The following is a 21,826-nucleotide window of genomic DNA, read 5'->3' as shown; positions in this document are numbered from 1 at the left end:
GGTTGAGGGTTTGTATAGTAAACAGAAGTATATGTACAGTACATGCATGTACAGTAAACATACATATATGCATGACATTGTCAAAGAACACATTTAATAAAAGATAATGAAAAACAGCTTCCACTTAGGGAGAGACACAACTCTAGAGGTCACTGTTACAAAGCAGGGGTCACCAGTGAATCCGAACATTGAAATGGCTACAGCCTTCAATGGCTCCACTATATCTCCCTGGACACAACCCCACAAGAAGGAAAAGAAAGGCTCAGAGCTCAATCCAGAGTCAAATCCAGTTTCTTAAACAGGAAGCCAGGAACCAAACAGGGAGAAAAAGGGATCCCATCACAAAGGGAATGAATGAGCATTTATTAAGAGTATTCTAGGAACTTAGGCTCTTTGTTACCTCAAGAATGTGTCCTGTTTTCACCTCCGAGGAGCGAGAATGTCAGAAAGATAAAGGACTTTGCCTAGGTCATGAACAGAGATTCTCAGGTGAATCTTCAAAGCCCACGGGTTGCTCTGAATGTCCCTCACCCTCCTATCACAATGGCTCCCAAACACAGCAGTCAGTTCCCACTGGTGGACTAGCCCTGGGACAAGCAGGCTTGGCACACGAGTCCCTCCCATAGCACGACACTGCCCGTGCTCCTGGTGCTTCTACAGGACTAGTCCCCTCCACACCACTGGTGCCCTCCATAGAGCAATGACCTTCCATGGCACCACGACTGCCCACAGTGCCAGCACTGTTCATGGCACCAATGCCCTTTGTAGCACCAGAGCCTTCCATAGCAACAGTGCCGTCCTTAGCGACGGCACTATTGATAGGGCCAGCATCCTTCTTGGCACCAAGGCATGCCTAGCACCGGTCTCTTCAAGATCCCTACTTCCCTTAGCACCACGACTTCCTGTAGCAACAGTACCTTCTAAGGCGCTGCCACTTCCACAGTACCAGAGTCTTCCGTAGCAGGAGAACCTTCAGGAGCACCCGTATCTCCATACTGCGTTTCCCGTGACACCAGAAGCCTTGGACAGCACAGTGCCCTCCACGTGCTGTCATCGTCTCATAGCCCAGGGCCCTCTTCACCACCAGGACCTTCCTCTTGAACTCCGGTCCTTCCAAAGTGCCACTACCTCCTGGGCCACCAGCACCTCCCCTAGCACCAAACCCCTTCATGCAACCACTGTCCTATAGGCATCAGATGCCTCCACGTTCCCAGCACCAGAGCTGCCCAGAACACCACATCTGGGACACCCATTCCTCAATGCAATAAACTTCTACAGCACCAGCTCCTCCAGAGTACCAGTCCATCCGTACACCAGCAGCACCATGGCCACAGTATCAGAACTTTCTAGAACATCATTACACTCTGTAGCAAAGGCACTTTAGATCCCAGGGCTCAGAAAGGAAGGATTTGCTCATGTTAGCCTGAGGACACTCTTCAAGCTTCTTGCAATGACTGCAAGAACCTCTTCAGAGTTAGAAAAACAGTGTGCAAGGGTGGGGCTGGGGGTGGGGGGTGGGGTGGGGATGGGGGGTGCCATGTTTGTCAGCACCAAGCTCTCGAAGGCTATCTGTAAATGATGCTCTGTTTCTCCAGATGAAGTCTCCATCCATAGCTCCAGACACACCTAAAGGATGCAAGGCCACCTCCTCCACCCACCATGGCTCCAGGCTCAGAACATCTTCCCAGCCTCTTGCCTACTTGGAAGGTACCCCTCGGGTCCTGTTCTCCTTTCCCAGGCAAAACTAAGTTTCATGATTTTGCTCCCACAGCAGCCTTGGTGGATCCCTGAGCCCCACTGAGCTTACTCATGGAAGACCCTCAGACTCTTCTTAATTACCACACAGCCTCCTCACCCTCCCCCTGCCCTACCCTGCAGCCAGCAGATGCATCCTCTACAAAGCCCAGAGGAAGCTCTCTGAAGAAAGCTGCAAACCGGGCTAATTAACACTTCAAGCTTTACATAAGCAAATGAGAATTTGCTTCACCCCACCCCACCCCTTTTGTTCCGGAAAGGCAGGGCTTGTCCCCACCCACACCTGACAGTGGGGGCTCACAAAGGGCTGCTAGGGCACCCACAAGCCTCTTCTTCCAGCACTGACCCGCCAACTGGGCCTTCCACAGGCCTGGACCCCGGCAGAGCCACCCTGGTTCATTCTCCCAGCTGACTCATTTCTGCTCCATCTGCAGTGTCAACTGCCGGGGCACAGCTGGACAGAAGGGCCAGACAGGCCCAGCTCGGACACTGGCTTCGACACTGCGTAGCTGGGCCAGCACAGTGAATCATTTCTCTGAGCCACAGTTCCCCTTTCATTAATGGAGGGTTCTACCATCCTCTCCCTCTGTCTGTCTGTCTGTCTGTCTGTCTGTCTCTGTCTGTCTGTCTCTCTCTCTGTGCCAAGGCAAGCATGTGTGACCAGAGGACAACTCTACGGAGTTGGCTGTCTCTCCTTTATGTGGGTACTAAGAGTCGAACTTAGATCTCCATGCCTGCCACCTGCTGAACCATTTTGCCAGCCTGAAATGTAAACCTTGAGAATTTGTAAAACAGTCTATTATAGAGATGTGGTTTAATTTATGGAATCAAGAGGAAGGTAGAAGGTCTAACCTCGTCTAATAGTTTGATTTTATATATAGCTCTACTGTAAATATTCTTACGTGTGACTCTGGGCATTTTTGTTGTGAACTCTGCTCCCAGGACAAGTCAACTTCGAGCCAAGGCCAGATATGTCCGTATCCTCACTGTGATCCCTGCTTCCCTGTCAGACCTCTGTGCTCATTCCTGCAGGTAGCCACACTCAGCAGGAGCCAGTCCCACGGCCGCTAGGTCCACACTGCACAGTGGAAGCTAAGGGGACAGTATACGAACAGTGCTGCTTCTGCCAGGGAGCCAGCAGCCAGGCTCACACACGCAGCCACTCAGAGATTTAGTGTAAAGCGAGGTTATGAAAGGCAGAAAGAAGCCCACTGCAGTCCCCACACGACCAAGGGCAGTGTTCACCTCCGGCCTTGGGGGCTGCTTTCTCTGCTACCCATTTACTATCCTTGTTGATTTTTACTTGGACAATTATATAGCCTAACCGTCTCCCATTTAAATTCTTGCCCACCACACATCATTATGTGAAAGATGATGCAATTTTTCTAAGACCCAAATTCAGTCACATCTCTCCTCTACTTACTGTCCTTCAGAGGCTTCCTATAGCTTTCAACACACAACCTAAGGTTCATCCGCATGGTCCGCGAGAGCCGAGACTGTCTGCATCCCACCCACATCTGATTTATCTCTTTTCTCCCTTCCCTTTCCTAGAGCACAGCCTCACCGCCCTTGTTCCTATTGCTGTAGATATTCCTGCAGCCCCAGGGCCTTTGCACAAGCTACGCTCGCTCAGTCCCCAGCACCCTCGTTGTTCCTGCTGACTGCTGGCTTCCCCTTCCTGTCAGTTCCCCAGCAACATCCCAGGCACTAACCTCAGCTTCCCCTGTCACCTGCACACAGCATGTTTGCAGCTCTGCCCATTCCTAGTGACTCCACCCCCCTCAACAACAACAACAACAACAACAACAACCCAACAACAACCCAACCCACTGCTTTGTATCTATCAGCTTCTCTTTCCCTCTGTTTTCTGTGCAGTATGGCCAAAGCCTCTGACTAAAATTTGCCTTTCCTCACACGTTCCTGTCACATCTCCTGAACTGTAATGAAAAACGCAGGAAGAAAACAGCAAGAAAGAATGAGAGTCTGTAGACAGCCTTTCTCAGTCATCAAATCTGTGGGAACCCAGGAGCCTGGGAGGAACTCTTGTCCCATGATGAACCTCAGTGACAGAGACATGTGACTTCCAGAGTCCCTCCCCCACAATGTCCCTGCGCCACCAGCAAGGGCCGCCGTTCCCCCTTCTTGTCACCCTGCCGAGGAACTGACCGTAAATTCAGCAATCTTGGGCACTCGGAACTTCCCTTTGCTCCTCTGTTCCGGCTGGTACTCTGTTCTTGTCTTCACAATAACCTGCGGAGACAGGCCACCGTCAGCACAGAGACAGGCGCTTCTCCCTTCCTCCTTCCCTCTGGCTCCCCATCTCAGGGACAGCAAGGATGATGAGCCCCCTTTCAAGCACACAAGAAAACATTCAAATGACCCCCAGACCCCCATCCCAGCAAGCATGGTGAAGATGTTGATTATCCCTCTCCAGATGTTTGTGCGCATTGTGGGTATTGCTGCCCATGGGCATGCACACCCTGCTTTGACAGAGGGGAGTCGTAGATCATGGGGTTTATAGGCCACCTTGACCAGGCAATTCAACGTTCTCTTCTGGTTTTCCACTTGCCAGTGTAAACAAGTGTGTGTGTGTGTGTGTGTGTGTGTGTGTGTGTGTGTGTGTGTGTATTAGGGCTGTAACTCAGATTCAAACAGCTGCTCAGCAAGTGCTCCACCACTCAGTAACACTCTCAACCTTTCATCTTGCCTTTCGTCTTCTCCGTCTTGACTAAACGTGTTCTTTGACAATTCCGTAAACGGACGTAGCATAGTCTGCCTAGTCTTTCTCCCTCCCTTTGGGTGACCCTGTCATAGTCCCTTCCCCACATTCACGCCTTTCATTTTGTCGCCACTTATTTTAGCCAGGACCATGTGTGTGGCCACGGGCTTGGGACTGGCCATTGGATTCTGAAGGGCTCAGTGTTTGATCCACAACTGAAGATGATAGCCGTCCCATTCCCAGAATCCACCAGTAACCAGTAGTCGAACAGCCAGTAGTAAAGGCCTCCCTGAGAGCCTCCTTGATCCGTGATTGGCTGTTGACAGCCCAGGGCAGGTGGCTGCAGGTGCTGTGGAATCCTGTTTGGAATGGCTTTGCCGTGCCCTGAACATGGCATCTTCTTTTGATGTAGTGTGCTTCACTATACATGTACACTGCAGCTGATATTTACATGTTTTTAATTATGTTTATTTGGGGAGGTCATGTCCAGGCAGTGACATTTTGTGGAGGTCAGGGGACAACTAGCGAGAGTCAGAGCTCTCCTCCCACCATGTAAGTCCTGGGGACTGAACTCGGGTTTGGCCGCAGGTGCCTTTATCTGCTGAGCTGTCTCACTGGCCTACAGATGACTTTTTTTTTTAAATTAAAAGTTATTTATTTACTTTTATCAATTGTACACAGAGACACTACACATTCATTATACCTTATCCTCCTAGTAATGATTTGATAGGCTATTCTATCTAGTAATTCAAATAGGATAGATTACAAGACCTGAATTGCTTTGTTTTATAAATGAGGAAACTGTAGTTCGAAGGTTACTAACTTGCCTAAGGTCACAAAGACGTTGCCCTAATAATGCTGGCATTTACACCAAGGTCCTGCTGACTCTAAAGTTTATCTGCCACCGATCTTCAGTTGGTCAATGTTTAGGCCATTTCCAAAGTCTGGGTTATAGAAACAAGTTATGATTAATAACCTACTGGTTAATCCTTTGCACATATTCTTAGTTGTAATAAAATTTGGGGATTTGCACAAGGAAAATGAAGGCATTTGTTCAGCCCATTGCATCATCTCACTTCTCTGAAATCTGTTTTGGCAGCATATTTTACGAAGCTGTACTGCTCACCTCACAGGGCATTTATGGACCTCCACCCCACTTCGTGGGCTGAATAGGAGAAAAAGAAACCTGACGAATAATTTGTAATTATTGCCAAGGATTAAGGCACTGCGATCAACACAGAAACTGGCTGAGCTGTGAGGTCCCACCCGAAGCTACAGACCCCTGGCCATCCCTACAACCCTTCATGCTTTCCCTGTCCTATACTAAACAGAGCACCCGTTACTGTTCCGGGGGGTGTTTGGTGCCACTCCACAAAGCACTGAGTCCTCGCTACTCCTGATGGCAGCCTGAGCCCGGTACCTTCATAGACGGGGTTTTCCTGTTCTGCGGGGTGGGGGTGGGGGTCGGGGTGCTCGTGCGGTTCTGTTTTTAGGTTCTTTTCACACACTGCTTCACAGAGGCCCCTCCCACGATTGAACAATGTCATAAACCCCTGGAGAAGGGGAAAAGACCATCTGCTGGCCTTGACAAGAGACCCTAACATGCTGTGACAGGGCCACGCAGCCAGGACCGGAGGGCGAGCCAGCACTGACAGCCAGCAAGAAAAACAAGAATTCCAGTCCTGCAACCACAAGGAACGGAATTCATCCAACAGCTCAAGTGAGCTTGGATGAGGATCCAGCGACAGATGAGAATGGGCCAACTACCACCTGGCTATGCTAAGACTAACTTAGAAAAACTCTTGGGTGATGAATTTGCTTTGGCTCAAGGCAGCAGCTGCCGGAAGCTAGTTCACCTTCTCACATGCCAGGACCTACTCCTCACCTACTGGCTTAGTCCCATCCCATCTCCCCTCGTGGCTATCAGTCTAGACGAGGCTTTGCTCGGACGCCGGAGGTGAGGGAGCATTTGAGTCCTTCTTGCCGCCTCTCTGTGTTATAAACGCCCTTCCCAGATCCCTGATAAAGCGTAAAACCCCTTTGTCATTTGCCGTAAATGAGAAAGGACCTACATTCCGCTGTCATGTTGAGCGCTTTGAGATTGCTTCTCTAGTTTCTCTTTCCTTCCTGAGTCAGAAGCTCCCTGGTTCCTCTCAGGAGCTCACTCACCCTGCCCTACTTGTGGTCTGGTGGAGTGTCATCTCCCCACTTAATGACCACGATGGTCTCTAGTTAGATCCAACCAACCAGGGAATCTTAGCATCATCAGCATGTCGCCTGGTTTGGACGCACTTGGCACAAGGCAGCACTGACTGTGGCCTTGTGGGAAGAAGCCCCCTTGGTTTCCATGCATTCTCGGAGGTGGTGTTTTTCCTTGCATGATGCAGTAGGGACTTAAGCTCCAGCACTGAGGTAGCAATTGTTGCTACGCCAAGAATAACCAGGAGGAGAACAAGGGCAGCACATGAAGACAGATGCAGCCAGGGAGTGCAGCCAGGCCCGAGAACATCCCATCCCCGGGACCACACTTTGTCCAAAGCTGGACCCATGCTGAACTCTGCAGTTATAAGGAAAAATTTGTCCTTTTCAGGCTTTCATCCATTTTGGTGTGTGGGTTTTCTGATGTTCGAGACTAAAAGTTTTATGTTTGATACAAATGCGTTCCAAGAGAACCCACAAAAATGAATAAGAGTTCTCAGACTTCTGTGAGATGACCAAACACTAACTAGACGCACACGGATCCACAAGTCATCTGAAAAAGCATAAAAGAGCCAATGAAAGATAACCAAGAGGGTCCAGAGAAGACTCATTCACAGTGGCCCCAAACTAGGAACATGCCAAACATGTCCAACAGGAGGATGGATGCCCTGCAGCTGTTAGGACGGGAGTGCTGCAGGGCAACATCACAAGTCCATGGTGCAGGGCAACATCACAAGTCCATGGTGAGTCCCACAGAGACCACGTCAAACACAAGAAATCAGACCCCAGCAGGCTTTTTAGACACTGTGGGATTTCACGGATGTTTTCACCTAAGCGTGGACCTAACATGTAATTAACTTGACCACTACAGAAGACATATGTTTTAACTATGCACATATCTCCCTTGGAGGTGCAGAGCTGGGGCAGTGTTGGGGCCAGAGCCTGTCATTGGTATCTTGTTCTTCTCTATATGCTGATGAAATGCTCCATGTGCCCTGGGTAATTTTTCTAATGAAAACAATTTTATTTTATTTCAGCTTCAGGGACTGGCCAAGGGATAGTATGCAAGCATCCCTCATCTGTTCCTTTCTCCAAGGCTGCTGTAGAGTATTCAAGGTCATCACAAGAGATTACCTTAGAGCCCCAAGTCTGGCTAGGCCCTTCTGCCCAGAGCAAGTAGCCAGTGTGCCACCCCCATCCTGAGTTCGGAGTTCTCTGGCGTACCATGGTTCCACTCAGGAGTCATCAGCTTTACACAGTCAATGGAAACTGAATTGCAAGTTTGCATTCTGGTCTTTCCCAGGCTAGATCTTTTGGCTGGTGCGACCAGAGACCGGTGTCAACAGAGTGAATAAAGAACGCCACAGAGCACTGTGCTGCTAAGCTAGGCCACGCAGGATGCTACACGGGTTGTATGCACTTCTGACTTAGGATATCTTCCTACCAGACGGTTTATTCTGAAGCAGTCCTGTTGAGTGTCACGGGCCTGCTGTCTCGCTTCCACTCGAGACTTGCTGCTCCCTTGTCTGCTCTGATCAGCCCTCCTCAGCTTTCAGCCCCTGGCCTTTTCCCTTCCATCCAGCCTCTTCATTCTAGGATGACACTGGGACTTTGCAGAGCAAGTTCTTCGCCATTCTCGGTCCTTGCATGTGCCCAGGCCTGTGTGTCCCCTCTCATGCCATCATGGTGAGCATCTTCCGTTCTTATGACTCTCAGTGACACCTCTGCTCAACTCACTGAGACTCACTCAGCTGGTAGGATGCTTTCTCTCGGATCCACACACCCACATTTACCATGGCCACGTACAAGCTGCAGGGCTCTGCTTCACCTTTCTTCTCTACCCTACGGCTCTCATGCCTATAGAATCTGGCCTTGAAAATAGCATTATTCATACTGTGCTGGCCAGTTTTACTTCAATTCGACACAAGCTAGGTCATTTGGGAAGAGGGAACTTAATTGAGAAGATGCTCCCACCAGACTGGCCTGTGGGGGCATTTTCTTGATTAATGACTAATGTGGGAGGGTCCAGCTCACTGTGGATGGTGCCAGCCTGAAGCATGTGGTCCTAATGCTATAAGAAAAGAGGCTGAGCAAGCCATGAAGAGCAGGCCAGAAATCAGCACTCCTCCATGGCCTCTACATCAGTTTCTATGGTGAGTTCCTGTCCTAACTTCCCTGAATAATGGACCATAAGCTATAAGATACAATAAACCCTCTCCTGCCCAAGTTGTTTTTGGTCATGGTGTTCCATCACAGCAATGGAACCTCTAACCAAGACAACATCGTTGTTTATTTCAGATCAAATGCAGGACTCTATGACCCATTCCTTCCCTTCTGTTCCCAAATCCATTCCATCAATTCATTTGTTCTAGCTGCCATCTGTCCAAAACATCCTCAAATGAACACATTTATCTTGTTCTACTCCCTTGCACCCCCTTTACCTCTCCCTAAATTTGGATCTAGACATGTTTCTTTGCTCTCATTCCTGCCTCCCTAGACCCAAAGAAATGATCTTTCTAGATGGAGGGAGGAGCACACACTGGCAAAGACACGCAGGAGGCTGACACCTGGCAGAACCCTGGAGAGGAATCTCTGAGTGTCTGGAGAACAGGGTCACAAGGGGAGTGACAGAGATGAAGTTGGAGGGACAGGCAGAGGCTGAGAAGGTCACTCTAAGCACCTTAGAGAGGTGGCCCTAAGGGCATGAGGAGCTGCAGAAGGATGGTTAACAACCTGGTAGCCTCCTGGGTGTTCAGCGCTGGAGGAGAGCCCAGCCAAAGGGAAGAAGCTGTGGTGGGGTCAGAACTGGAAAGCCCTGCCTCCGAAGTTACAGGGTTTGGGCTGCTGTCGGGGTGGCACCAAGAAGCCAGGTGCTTTGTTCCTGTGGAGTGGAACCAGAAACTGTTCCCTCTATCTTGGCGGAGGGAGGGAGGGAGGGAGGGAGGGAGAGAGATTTTGGAAAGAAAGGATAACTGCCCGCCCCCTCCCCATTTAAACAGAGAGAGACAGAGCCCTGACTGCCTTAACTTGGTTTGTAAAAAGAAATGGGGTAGAGGTGGGGGTGGAGAGGAATGAAAAAAACAATTGTCCTAGCCTTTTGATTATTAAAAGGTTTACAGACATTTAAAAAATGAGGCTCCAGTGTTTTAAATACTGTGGGTGTATACAAAGTCACTTTGTTTTTTTTTTTTTTTTTCCTGTTGACACACTGGGGCCCCACTGTCCCTTCAAGCTGCTAATGTGAGGAATATAATTTAATATAACTGACACTGGGAAAATGGGATAAATTATTCATTCCCAAAGGATGCTTGTCCCCCTGGCCCCACCTCACCAGCAAGGCCAGATCATCCATGGTGGTTCAGATGGCTTAAAGTGCAGATCATAAAAATTTAAAATACTACTTCCCTGAATTATCAATAATGAAGAAGTCCCCACATGGCGCGTCCCCGGGACTGGCAGGAACAATAAACGAAGGTACAGAAGCGCTGACAAGGAGCAAGATTGTGTTCTGATGAGTTGGACTTGCATGAGCCAAAAATAGACCTTCACAGTAGTCACAGTTCATCCCTGCAGCAGGAGGGCTGCTGTGGGCACATCAGGTGCTCTCCACTCTGGGGACGCCACCGAGGAGGGCTGCCTTAATTTTCTTTCTTCCTTTCTTCTGTCTTTGGTTTTTCTTTTTCCTTTTTTCTTTTCTTTCTTTTTTTGATTTTTCGAGACAGGGTTTCTCTGTGTAGCCCTGGCTGTCCTGGAACTCGCTCTGTAGACCAGGCTGGCCTTGAACTCACAGAGATCCGCCTGCCTCTGCCTCCTGAGTGCTGGGATTAAAGGTGTGCGTCACCACCGGCCGGCTTCTCCTTTAAATTTCATCTTCTCTTCCAGTCCTTGAGTCTCTTCCTTAAAATAATCGTTAGCTTTCCTATTTTCCAGTTGCAGAATTTTAGCTTCAGTGACGGGGATTAAAAGCCTGTGCCACCCTGCCAGTCAACACCACCTTTTCGAGGTAGCACTAGGTGCTTGGCATTGCGCCAAAAGCCTGTGGTCCTGAACTTCAGCCGTCTCATGAACCCTGGGGTGGGTGAGCATCCGCACTTGACGGAAGAAAGGGAGGCCCAGAGAGGGCTGAGACCACAACCCTCACATAGTTGCTAGAGGCAGCGCTGAATCAAGGCAGGTGCCACCTCACACATTCTGGTCCTGAGGGCACTGGATGCTACCAGGGCCCCCACAAACCTGCTGCAAGAGGAAAGGAGGCCGGAAGAGGGCCAGATGGGGGCTGAGTCCTCCCTCAGATCTTGCTCCTCACCTCACATGTTCTCCTTGGGTTAGATCCTCCCCTGGGATCCTGAAAGCTGAGATGGGGTGGAGGGCACAGGCCAGATGCCAGTGCCCGGAGAGCTAGTGGCAGTCTACAGGGCCCCATCAATTTCACACCGCGAGACTGGAGTTGAGAGGAGGGAGGCATTTGGCTCACATCACACAGTACGATGAGTCAAAACACAGAAGGCTAATATGAAGCTGCCACGCACGTCTGGGCTCTTTCCAGGGCACTTTTCTTTGCCAGGCCTTTGCTATCTTAGAGACAAAATATGAGGCAAGTGTGGCCAGTACTGCCTCAAATCATGCCTCAGCTCCCAGCTGAATAACACTCTACAGAGACTCACCCGAGTGGAAGAGAAGAAGTCACACCAGCTTGCCCACGCTGCTTCCCCTTTGGTGAAATGGGAGTGCCTTTTGAAAACCTAAGTTACAAAACTGAAAACCACAGACTGCAGTCTTCAAATGCCCCCGTCAACCCCACTCCCATTTCTCAAGCCTTTAGCAATCAAAGCACACATACCGTTTCCTCTAAGACTGTTCGGGTTGTCAAAAACGACAAGATTTTAATCTCTTATGGCTAAATAATATTCCGTTGTGTGTATTTTATGATGTACTGCATCACACTTTGGGGGCCAGAAAGGCTGCTTAGTGTCTGAGAGCACCTACTGTTCCTGCAGAGGGCCCAGAGTTTGGTCCCCAGCACCCATATCAGATGCTTCACAGCATCTGTAACTCCAGCTTCAGAGGAGCCAGTGCCTTCCTCTGGCCTTGGAGAGCCTGGCACACGTGTGCATCCCCCCCCCCCAACCCCTGTCACACACACATAATTTCAAAACCACATTTTTTTTTGCTCCAGAAATATGTTCAGTTTTTAAGAACCAAGGAAACATAAAAAAGAGACTAGAATTTATGCACATCGTTTTTATCTGTGAGACTACATTAGAATATGTTCTCATGGAGCAAGCCAAAATTGCCTCTTTCCCCCAAGTGTCTCCGCCTCATCCTCATGATAGTTGCTCAGTGTTTCCCATTTTATATCAGCATACAGTTAACTAACCCTTTCTCCTCAATAGTCCAAATCATTCCCATATTTTGGTAATATCCATAGGACATTGTGTAACTGAAAAGAAATTATGCTCATAGGATACATTCCTACCAAGAAGAAGCACAAAAGCCAGGTGATGTAGTCAGTTTAACTTTATAAACAACGTCATATGTTCACTGAAAGACTGCATTAAGTTTTGCAGCCAACAAGAATGTATTAGGAGCAGGAAGAAAGAATCTAACGGGGGGGGGGAATGGGGAGCTACAGAACAGATGGTGGGGGGTAGGCAGGGGAGGACTGGAGAGGTGGCTCAGTGGTTAAGAGCACTGGCTGCTCTTCAAGAGGACTGCGGTTAGCCGGGCAGTGGTGGTGCACACCCTTAACCCCAGTACTCTCCAGACAGAGGCAGGAGGATTTCTGTGAGTTCGAGGCCAGCCTGGTCTACAGAGTGAGTTCCAGGACAGCCAGAGCTGTTACACAGAGAAACCCTGTCTTGAAACAGAACAGAACAGAACAGAACAGAACAGAACAGAAAGAAACCCTGTCTTGAAAGGCCAAATAAATAATAAATAAATAAATAAATAAATAAATAAATAAATAAAATAAAATAAAACAGGGAACTTGGGGGGGGGTGTAATTTCCTAGCACCCACATGGCAGCTCACAACTGTCTATGATTCCAGTTCCAGGGGACCTGACATCCTCTTCTGGTCTCCATGGGTACCAGGCACACCATGGTGCCCAGAAATATATGCAGGCAAAACATAAAATAAAAATAAAATAAGAACAAAAAAGCAGAGGAGAGGTCTTAGACTAGAGGGAGGAAGGGAGTTAGCAGCGGAGGGGGCAGGCTGAGGGAGGACAGTGGGGAATGAATAAAAACAAAATACGAAGACGTGTGCATGGAAGGGTCGCAGTGAGACCCTTGCCTCTGTCTGCTAACTTAAAAAGTAAGAACGGAAAAGATTAAATCACTCAATTTAACATTCAAAGAAGCATGTACTGAGATATGGAGATTGTTTTTCCAAAACTTACCAACATGAACATCATCGAATTTTTGGTTGTTGTTTAAAGTTGCTGTGTTTTTAAATGACAGAGAATCTTTATGTTTACCGAGTAAACCTTTCTTTAATCTATTTGCAGGCACTGCCTGAGCTTCACCCAGTGTGGGGAAGCTCAGGAGTCTATGGGAGCCTCTCTGCAGAGCAGGGGGCTGGGGAGGCTGTCCTGAGCAGCGTGGAGCTGCTCCCTGGGGAGAGACTGACCTTTCTCAAGGAGAAAAGGAAGATAGGAAGGCTGAGGCAAGGCACACAGCCCCTGGGTCTGTGTCCCCACCTCTGGCCAGGGTCCTTCCAGGTCTGCCCTGTGTGAGTCCCGTCTCTACCAGCCCTCATGCTCAAAGCTCACCATTCTCTTTTACAGTCTTCACAACACACCACGTTAGGTGACACATTCTGAATGTTCAGGAAAGGAAGGAAAATGGGTCAATGGACCGTCTCTGTGTCATGCCTGAGGCCCTTAGATACTTTTCACATTTTTTTCCTCTGATAGTAAGCTGTTAGGTGGGCATTGTGTCCACCTTACAGCCCCAACAACAGAAGCCCAGAGTGGCTGAACAACCCGTGTGAAGCCTCACAGCAGGCAAGCAGCTTGGCAAAGATTTGAACCCAGCTCTCTAGGATTATGGAGTGCACATGCTCTACCATGAATTCCATTCTTTCACAAACTTTGAAGCAAGGCAGATGCCAATAACTGATCTCAGAATCTTTCTATTCCTCTCCTCCTAAACGCACGTGAGCCACCCATCCCCAAGACTCACGAAGACCTAACAATTAGAGGGAAGGAAAGGGCACGTGACTGACTTGGGGCTTTGCTGAGGTGGGTGTGTCTGTCTGTGGCCTGCTTTCGATGGCTCTGCCATGCACCTGCAGGCATCTCTAGGTTATCTGTGTACAGAGTTCGGCTGCAGCTTGCTTTGGGTCTGTTCTCTAAACCCACTTCTGCATTTGCAAAGTGGGAATCATGGGTCAAAACCTCACAGGACACCTGTTTCTTCGCCCTGAGAAGGTCTCAGAAGAGAATTGGGTGTCCCAGTTGTCTTAGTTACCTTTCTAGCACTGTGAAGAGACACCATGACCCAGGTAACTTATAGAAGAGAGAAGGAGAGAGTTTATTGGGGTTTAGAGTTTCAGAGGGTGAGTCCGTGACTGTATTTTGTTGGAGAGCATGCCAGCAGGGGGGCAGGCATGGTACTGGAGCAGTAGGAGAGCTTATACCTCATGTACAAGCAGGGAGGGAGGGAGGGGGAAAAAGAGAGGGAGGGAGGGAGAGAGGGGGGAGAAAGAAGGAGGGAGAGAGGGAGGGAGAGAGGGAGGGAAGGAGAGAGAGGGAGGGAGATGGAGGGAGGGAAAGAGAAAGAGGGAGGGAAAGAGAAAGAGGGAGGGAGGGAGGGGGAGGGAGAGAGAGCACTAACTGGGAATGGCATGAGTTTTTGAAACTTACAAGCCTGGCCCCCAGTGACACACCTCCTCCAACAAGGCCACACCTCCTAATCCTTCCCAAATAGTTCCACCAACTGAGGGTCAAGAATTCAAATATATGAGCCTATGGGGGCCATTCTCATTCAAACCACCACACCAGCTTCTCAGGAGCTTCTTCCCATAACCCAAAGGACACCTGCCTGTTTGGTTTTGAGTCTATTTCCCCATACATCTGGTGAAGAAGTGAGAACCATTTTTAAACAGAAGAGGGAGCCTTATTTTAAAAAAATGTCCTCTTTCTGCTGTGTGGCAGGACTAAAGCTGTTCAAGCAGTCAGTGACCTCAGGCTAAGTGGCCAAATGCAGCAGAGCCAGAATCAATTCTCCTCAAGCCACCTTGGCACTAGGTCTCGGGGAGAATCCACCTAGCTACTATTCCCATGGTCCCGGTCCCAATAACACCGTTGCTTCATGCCACAGCTGTGACTTCTGGTCAGGCTCCTGCTTCTGCTTTTCCCCTCTCTTTTCACTGTACCTTTAGGGAGCCTGGCCACCTCTACTGTTAACTGTTCCAATGTTCCCTAGGAAAATGAATGGAAGTGAAGAGAAACTTTCATAGGAGGCATCATGGGACTGACCCTGTCCATTGTCCATAGGTGGCCCACAGCCTCCAGCATAAACCTCATTGAATAGGACTCCAGATCCCACTGTCTTCCTGAACTAAACTTCCTCATGCTGGGGTCTACCTGATGCTCACCTCCTCATTCTCACCTCTTGTCTCCCCATCTCGTAGCATCTCCCGCCACACTGCTCCCTGTCTTTTCATGACCATGTACACTTAGCTGAGCACAGATTTTCTGGGTGGGTGAATGGATAGAGGAATGAATAGCTTTTAGTGTGAATGTTATAACCTATACTTGATGGTGGTCGGGGAAAATGTCCAAGGGACCTTCTGTTGGAATTTGGCTTTGGAAGATGCACACTGCCCTATCAAACCAGCACATCTGAGAAGGACATGCTGAGGGCGGAGTGGAGCCAGTATCTTGGAGAGCATGGAAAATTGCAGGAGAAAGTTGGGGTGCCAGGTACACTAGGCTTCCAACTCTGCATTCTACTCCTTGCCTGTGATATTTACATATGCTGCTCCGTGGACCTGAGCCTTGGTTTCTGTGTGTGCTTTGTTGGCATTTGGGGAAGGCTATTCTTCTAGAGGGCATCAACCCTGGCATTCTACTTTTTGTCTGTGGTATTTAGATATGTCTCTTCACTGACCTTGGTTTCCTCATTGGTAAAATGTGTACACTAAAGTGTACCCCATGGGGCTTCTGGAAGATGAGCTAAGTAACAGACAGGAATGTCCTGTGGGACCCAGAGTATGCCTTCAGACAGGCCTACTGCTATGGTTTGGACATAGTTTGAGTGCCTCCCCAAAGACCATGTGCAGGAACTGGGTCCTCAGGAGAGCTGTGTTGAGAGATCTGGAACCTTTAAGAGGTGGGGTCTAGTGAAAGATAATGATGTCACTGGGGGTACTGCCCTTCAGAAGGACTGACTGTGGTTCTTCTGGGAGAGCAGCTAAGTCCTCAGAGAACCAAGTGAGTCTCTTGCTTCCTGTCTCACCATATGATTGAGCTCTCTCTCTCCCACATGCTCCCAGCATGATGTCCTGGCCATGTCCCAGACCCAGCCATGGCTGGCACTGTGCCTTCTGGACCTCCAGTCTGGAAAACTAGGTGCAGCTCGTCCCTTTACAAAGTATCTAGCCCCGGTTTCTGTTATGACAACAGAAAACAGACCAAGCAAGATTCCAGCATGGATGAGAAAGGGGCTCATGAACCCCATCCACAGCTGAGTGGGATTGGCAGTTGGTGGTTGCTGGAGGAGGGAGTCACTTTTTCCTTGTGGGCAGGGCTACTGGTAGGTCCCCTGTGCCCTCAGTGAATGGCCTCCCACCCCTGTGCATGTGGACACCATAACTGGAATCTGGGCTATTTAAAAAAGAGGAAGAGGAGAGCATGGAGGTGGGAGGAATCATCTTGGAGAGGTCTGGGAGGAGCTGGAATGAAAATGGGGGTGTGTGATCAAAATACATTTCATACATGCATGAAATTCTCAAGGAATAATGAAAATATCTAGAAAAAAAGAAAGAAAATAGACTAAGGTGTCATCCATTCTTCCCATTAGGCTGTCAAAGTCTCTTTCTTTCTTTTTTTCTTCCTCCCTCCCTCCCTCCCTCCCTCCCTCCCTCCCTCCCTCCCTCCCTTCCTTTCTCTCCTGGTGTGTATGCAGTGCGTGTGTGATGTGCACAGGTGTGTGCGTTTGTGCACCCATAGAGGCCAGAAGAGTGTCAGATCCCTCTGGGACTGGAGACACAGGCGACTGTAAGCTGCCTAATGTGGGTTCTGGGACCCAAACTCGAGTTCTTTGCAAGAGCAGAAATTGTCCTTAAGTACTGAGTCATCTTGCCAGCCCCCTTGAAAGGGGTTTCTAATGTTTATATGTCACAATACTAAAGTGTCCAGTGGACAGATTGAAAGACGGTTTTCCATGTTACTTGTGAGCACACTTCATGTCTTGGAGTTTCCAAAGGGAAAACCATGATTTAACACAGGGTGCAAGTAATTTTCCTGATATGACCTTAGCTTCCAACACCGTTCCACGGGAATCTAATCAAAGGGCTCCCATCACCCCCCCTCTCTCTTAGCCTCCTGCGAATTCCACTGCTACCCCCACTTCACAGATAAGGAGACTGAGACTGAGGTAGTTTGAGGAACTTGTCAGTGAGCCCAGCACAGTGGCTCACTCCTTTTAATCCCAGCACTTGGGAGGCAGGGGCAAGGGGATCTCTGTGAATTTGAGGCCAACCTAATCTACATAGGTAGTTCCAGGACAGCCAAAGCTACACAGAGAGATGCTGTCTCAAAAGACAAAATGAAAACAAAAATGAAGAAAGGAGGAAGGAAGAACGAACAGAAAAAGAAAGGAAGGAAGGACCAAAGGACGGAAGGAAGAAACTTCTCAGAGCTTAGCTAGGGGGATGTCAGTAAAAGGAGAAATAAGGATTTGAAGCAGGCTGAAAAGTTTCTTCTAGTCCGTGATGACAGCTATCATTTAGAGAAGCCAGCCTCTGGATTGAAATTCGCCTTTAACATGTTTGTTCTGCTGTCAGGGTTGGGGGGTGGGGTGGGGGTGGGGGGGAGGGTGGGGGGAATGTGTTTGCTTTTGTAAAGACCATAAAATCTGCCCTGGAGATACAGCTCAATGGTAGAGCACTTGCCTATGTATGATCCACAGGTCTAACCTCCTGCCCCCCAAAGCTGCAACAAACAGTAATACAGCCTCAGTGTATCAGCACAGAAAACCACTGAGAAAATTCCCCACTCAGAGAAGGTGCAGACCTCAGAGACAGTTGCTCTGTATGGTGGGTTCCTGACTGAGTTAGAACAGAGATCAAATCTGAGGACTCACAGACCGAGTTCACTCCTTGTTCCTGAAGTGGAAGGTTCTGGAACACCACCACCCAGGTTCTACATCCAGATGCTCTATCAACTTTGCTTTGAGAAGTTACATTACCAGTCTATGTTTGAGTCTCTTTAAACACTGGATCAAAATAGCTATTCCCTTACCAGGGTCTATTTACTAGTGCAAGACTGAAGTAAAAAGAGTGTGTGTGTGTGTGTGTGTGTGTGTGTGTGTGTGTGTGTGTGTGTGTGCTTGGCATTTTATAAAGCACTTGAACATGTTAATTACTCTTCTTTTCTTGGCTTTGTGCCACTTGGCATCTGAGGGCGTATCTGATTTTGTTCTGACAACCTGAGGTAGGAGCTTTCTTGTTCCACAGAAGGGGAACCTAACACCCACCTGGTGGGAAGAGTCTGTTAGGAGCCCCAAAGGGACTATGCGGTGTTCCTCTTCAGGGACTCGGCATCTTTAGGCACACACTACCAAGAGCTGACTATTCTGGCCTTAGGCTGACTTCCTGATATGTGTGGGCTGGTTGCTCAGTGTGAGAAAAGAACTCTCTGAGGGAGTTAGGCAAGTAAAGGGAGAGAGGGCACACTGTTCTCTAGATGGCCCGCAACTGTGTGGAAGGCTGCGGGGAGGTGGCCTTCCCACTGTCCCTTTTTGTCATACATCTCTCAGACACATACATGTGGCCACTAACTTGAGGAACCTCAAGACAATGTCTTTTCCTTTGAAACCTCCATAGATGCCTGGATACAGGCCCAAACATTCCCATTTAGTCTTTCCTTGTGTTTGGACCAACCCAAGCTTTGGTTTATAATGTGAGTTCAGAATCCCAGACTCCCATGTGTGTTAAGAGCTGCTTGACTTTGGCCACACATGGGGTTCATCTGGGGAGACTGCGTTTATGCTGATGACTGGGTCTCATCCTAGAGATTCTGACAGAATTGCTCTGGGCAGGGGGTGACCTCAATAATAGGAGTTCCTAAGTCGTTCAGTGTTTCTAATATGAAGTAAAAAACTGAGTGTGGCTGATGGGCCGGAGGCGAGTTCTCAGGACCATCTCTTCATATTTCTTTAGCGGCCATTGCATGTTCAAAGCTCTTTCTAAAAGGCTTTGTTAGTTTCTCAGGCTAGCTCAACAACTCTTTATTTCTACCACCCACCCTGACACATTCTTCAATCAAAAACCTCTGTGCTTTCAAAACAAATGACTCAGCCCCAGTCAATCAGCTAGCTCTTTATCTGGATTCAGTTCCTCTTCATCGATTGGATGGAGCCCAGTGGTTAAGACGCACAATGCCCTCCTGGAGATGCCAATGAAGACAATCGAATGGATGGAATGATCCATTGTTCCATCTCCAGCCTGGGGGGCAGGGTCATTTACCTGCAAACCTCTCACAGTGAGCAATAGCTCACCCCCTAAAGCCTTCTACTCTCTGGTAGACCTCACACACGCTCTCCTACCTATGTCAGTGGGATGACATCCCTCTGCCACCTCTGCTCTTCCGTCAGGAGATGCGCCATCAGCCCGAGGCTGCTTCCCAGTCTCGTCTCCCTAGACATTCTCCTGCAGCCACGCCACACTGTCCCCGGGAGCTTCCCACACCCTGTACATTCGCTTTTGTCTTTGCCTTAAATACCTTTCCCCTCCCCAAACCTATAAAGCTTTACTCACCTTCAAAACTCTGGTGTGGATCTTGTCCTCTGCAGCTCACCTCTCTGGCTTCCCACTCCCCTCCCTGCCCCTCCCCACCCTTTGTGATGCCTGGGTCCAGTATCTACCACGATGCACTGTGTTCATCTGAAGAAGGGTTTTGTAACTTCGTCTTTTTATAACCAACTCCCAGTACAGGGGCGACCTTAGCAGGTGCAAACAGAGAGCTGTGGGACTGAGTCCAGGTCTCTGCCTTCCTATCTATACCAATCCATTTCTGAAACACCTCAAGAAAATTAAGACACGCTTTTTTTTTTTTTAAATCTTCATCACCATGTAGAAGCTTATATGTATTCACCTGCCATAATAAAATCTTAACAAGAAAACATTAATTTGCTTGCCTGTATATGTAGATATGAACAAACACCATAAATCTACGATAACACAAGAGATATCTCATCCTGGATAGACTATTTTCTAAGGAAGGGAGCCTATTTATTGGTTGGGAGAACGAAAGGGTTTGAGGAGGTAAAATCTTTTGCTGCTTGGGATCTTGAGTTGGGGTAAACTGGGGGACAAGGGAAGGAAGATCCCTTATTACCTTCTCGGGAGCAGACAGCTGTAAATGATTAACCTCCAAGGGCGTGATGAGAGGAACCGTCTGGAAGCCATCCTCCACTGAAGGCGGCTTGGCCCCCTTCTCTCCAGGGTTGCTGTTCAGCTTCACCATACTTCTGCTTTTTTTCCAGACCTAAGGCAAGCAGCAGGATTCTGGTTACAGCAGGAATGTGAGGGGCTGAAAACAGCTCACTTCAGCCCCCTCCATCCAGCAGCCCCCAATCTGGTGATAGCCATCAATCTCCCACTAGATTTCCTGACATGATTCCCATTGTCCAAGGAAACTTCATTAACCAGCAGAGTGTGCCAACTGTCCACCGAGTTCACCAACCCTCAAATTAGGAAGCAGTAAAAAAAGAAAAAAAAATCTCAGACCTTCATTTTAAAAAAAAAAAAAAAAAAAGAGCTCAAAAATACCAAGACACCATGGCTAACGTATCCCCAGAACCTCACTGGCAGGCTTGTTTTCTGCACAAAAGGAAATTCCATTATTCCGGGTCCCCTGCAGTAGGATACATTTTACCTCACCACCCACATTGCTATTTTGCCTTTTCTTCCCTGATCTCTAAAACACAATTAAATGCATTCAATATCTCTCACTGTACCCCCCCCTTTTTTTTTTACATAATATGTAGATTGTGCATGAGATCCCGGTTTCTAAATCAGAAAGAGGCTGTGTTGAACCTGATCTCGTTATTCAGCCATGAAATACCTCCATTTCCTCAATAGCCAAGGGCTTTTTTTTTTTTCATGGAAAGTTAGCAGCCCCCATATTGCAAGATTGCCAACTAAATAAACAAATCACATTTATTTCTCTCCAGCTCCCTTTGAAGTCAAGCATTGCTTTTACCCCACCCTCAAAAGCCCAGCACAACTGAATTTCTCCTGTCAATCCTGCGGGTGGGACATAATTAGACAGACCGGGGTTGTTGTGGGGATGACAGGGTGGTAAGGGCTGGGAGGAGGCTGGGCAACAAAAACAAATGCCTACTTACTGTGCAGCCCTGGTGGGGGTCAGAGCAGAGTCAAGCCAATATGTAGAGGAGGAGGACAAACAGGAGTCCTCCCTCCACAGCCTGAGCTCGCGGCGCTGAAAAAGCAGCCCTCGCGTGCCTGGATCCGGAGCTTCTGAGAGCGAGGAGGCGCCAGCGCTCAGAGAAGATCTAGGCAGCTGCCAGCCTGCTCGCCTGCTCGCGCCTCCCACCGGGGACGGCTCCCACACCACCTGTCATCTGGCACCACCTGCTGTTTCTCATGCATGGCCACAACCCCTGCATAGGACGCTTTCAAAAAAGTGGAAGGGATTTTGGTTATGCCCAAAACAATAATCTGGCTTTTAAAAATTATACAATTATGTAAATTGCGATTCTTGAATCTTTGGTGGCGGGGGCAGGGACTGGAAGAGCAGGCACTGGTTGTTTTTTTGTTGTTTTTTGTTTTAGGGGAAAGGCCCACCCCTTACTAAAGTGTCCCTAACAATATTATAAAACAGAATGGTTCAAAACACCTGCTCTGGAGTTAAAAGAGAAAGTAAACTGGTAATTAGTTTCCATTTCCCATGCAGTAACAC

The 21,826-nt window shown here is 48.6% G+C and overlaps 1 protein-coding gene across 1 annotated transcript in view; it reads right to left on the bottom strand.

Moving 5' to 3' along the window:
* Positions 1-21,433, bottom strand: part of Nsg2 (neuronal vesicle trafficking associated 2) — a 58,891-nt gene extending 37,458 nt beyond the window's left edge. The window contains exons 1-3 of the mRNA XM_028893335.2: positions 21,252-21,433; positions 20,240-20,389; positions 3,922-4,005 (exon numbers count right to left, since the gene is read on the bottom strand). Coding sequence (XP_028749168.1) covers positions 3,922-4,005; positions 20,240-20,368 — 213 coding nt within the window. The 5' untranslated portion in view covers positions 20,369-20,389; positions 21,252-21,433. The remainder of the gene's footprint in view (positions 1-3,921; positions 4,006-20,239; positions 20,390-21,251) is intronic.
* Positions 21,434-21,826: the final 393 nt, after the last annotated feature.

Source organism: Peromyscus leucopus, chromosome 8b (assembly GCF_004664715.2).
Source record: "Peromyscus leucopus breed LL Stock chromosome 8b, UCI_PerLeu_2.1, whole genome shotgun sequence".
In the NCBI taxonomy this organism is placed as follows: domain Eukaryota; kingdom Metazoa; phylum Chordata; class Mammalia; order Rodentia; family Cricetidae; genus Peromyscus; species Peromyscus leucopus.
The sequence above is the reverse complement of the archived record's forward strand: the minus strand, read 5'-3'. Positions and strand labels throughout refer to the sequence as shown.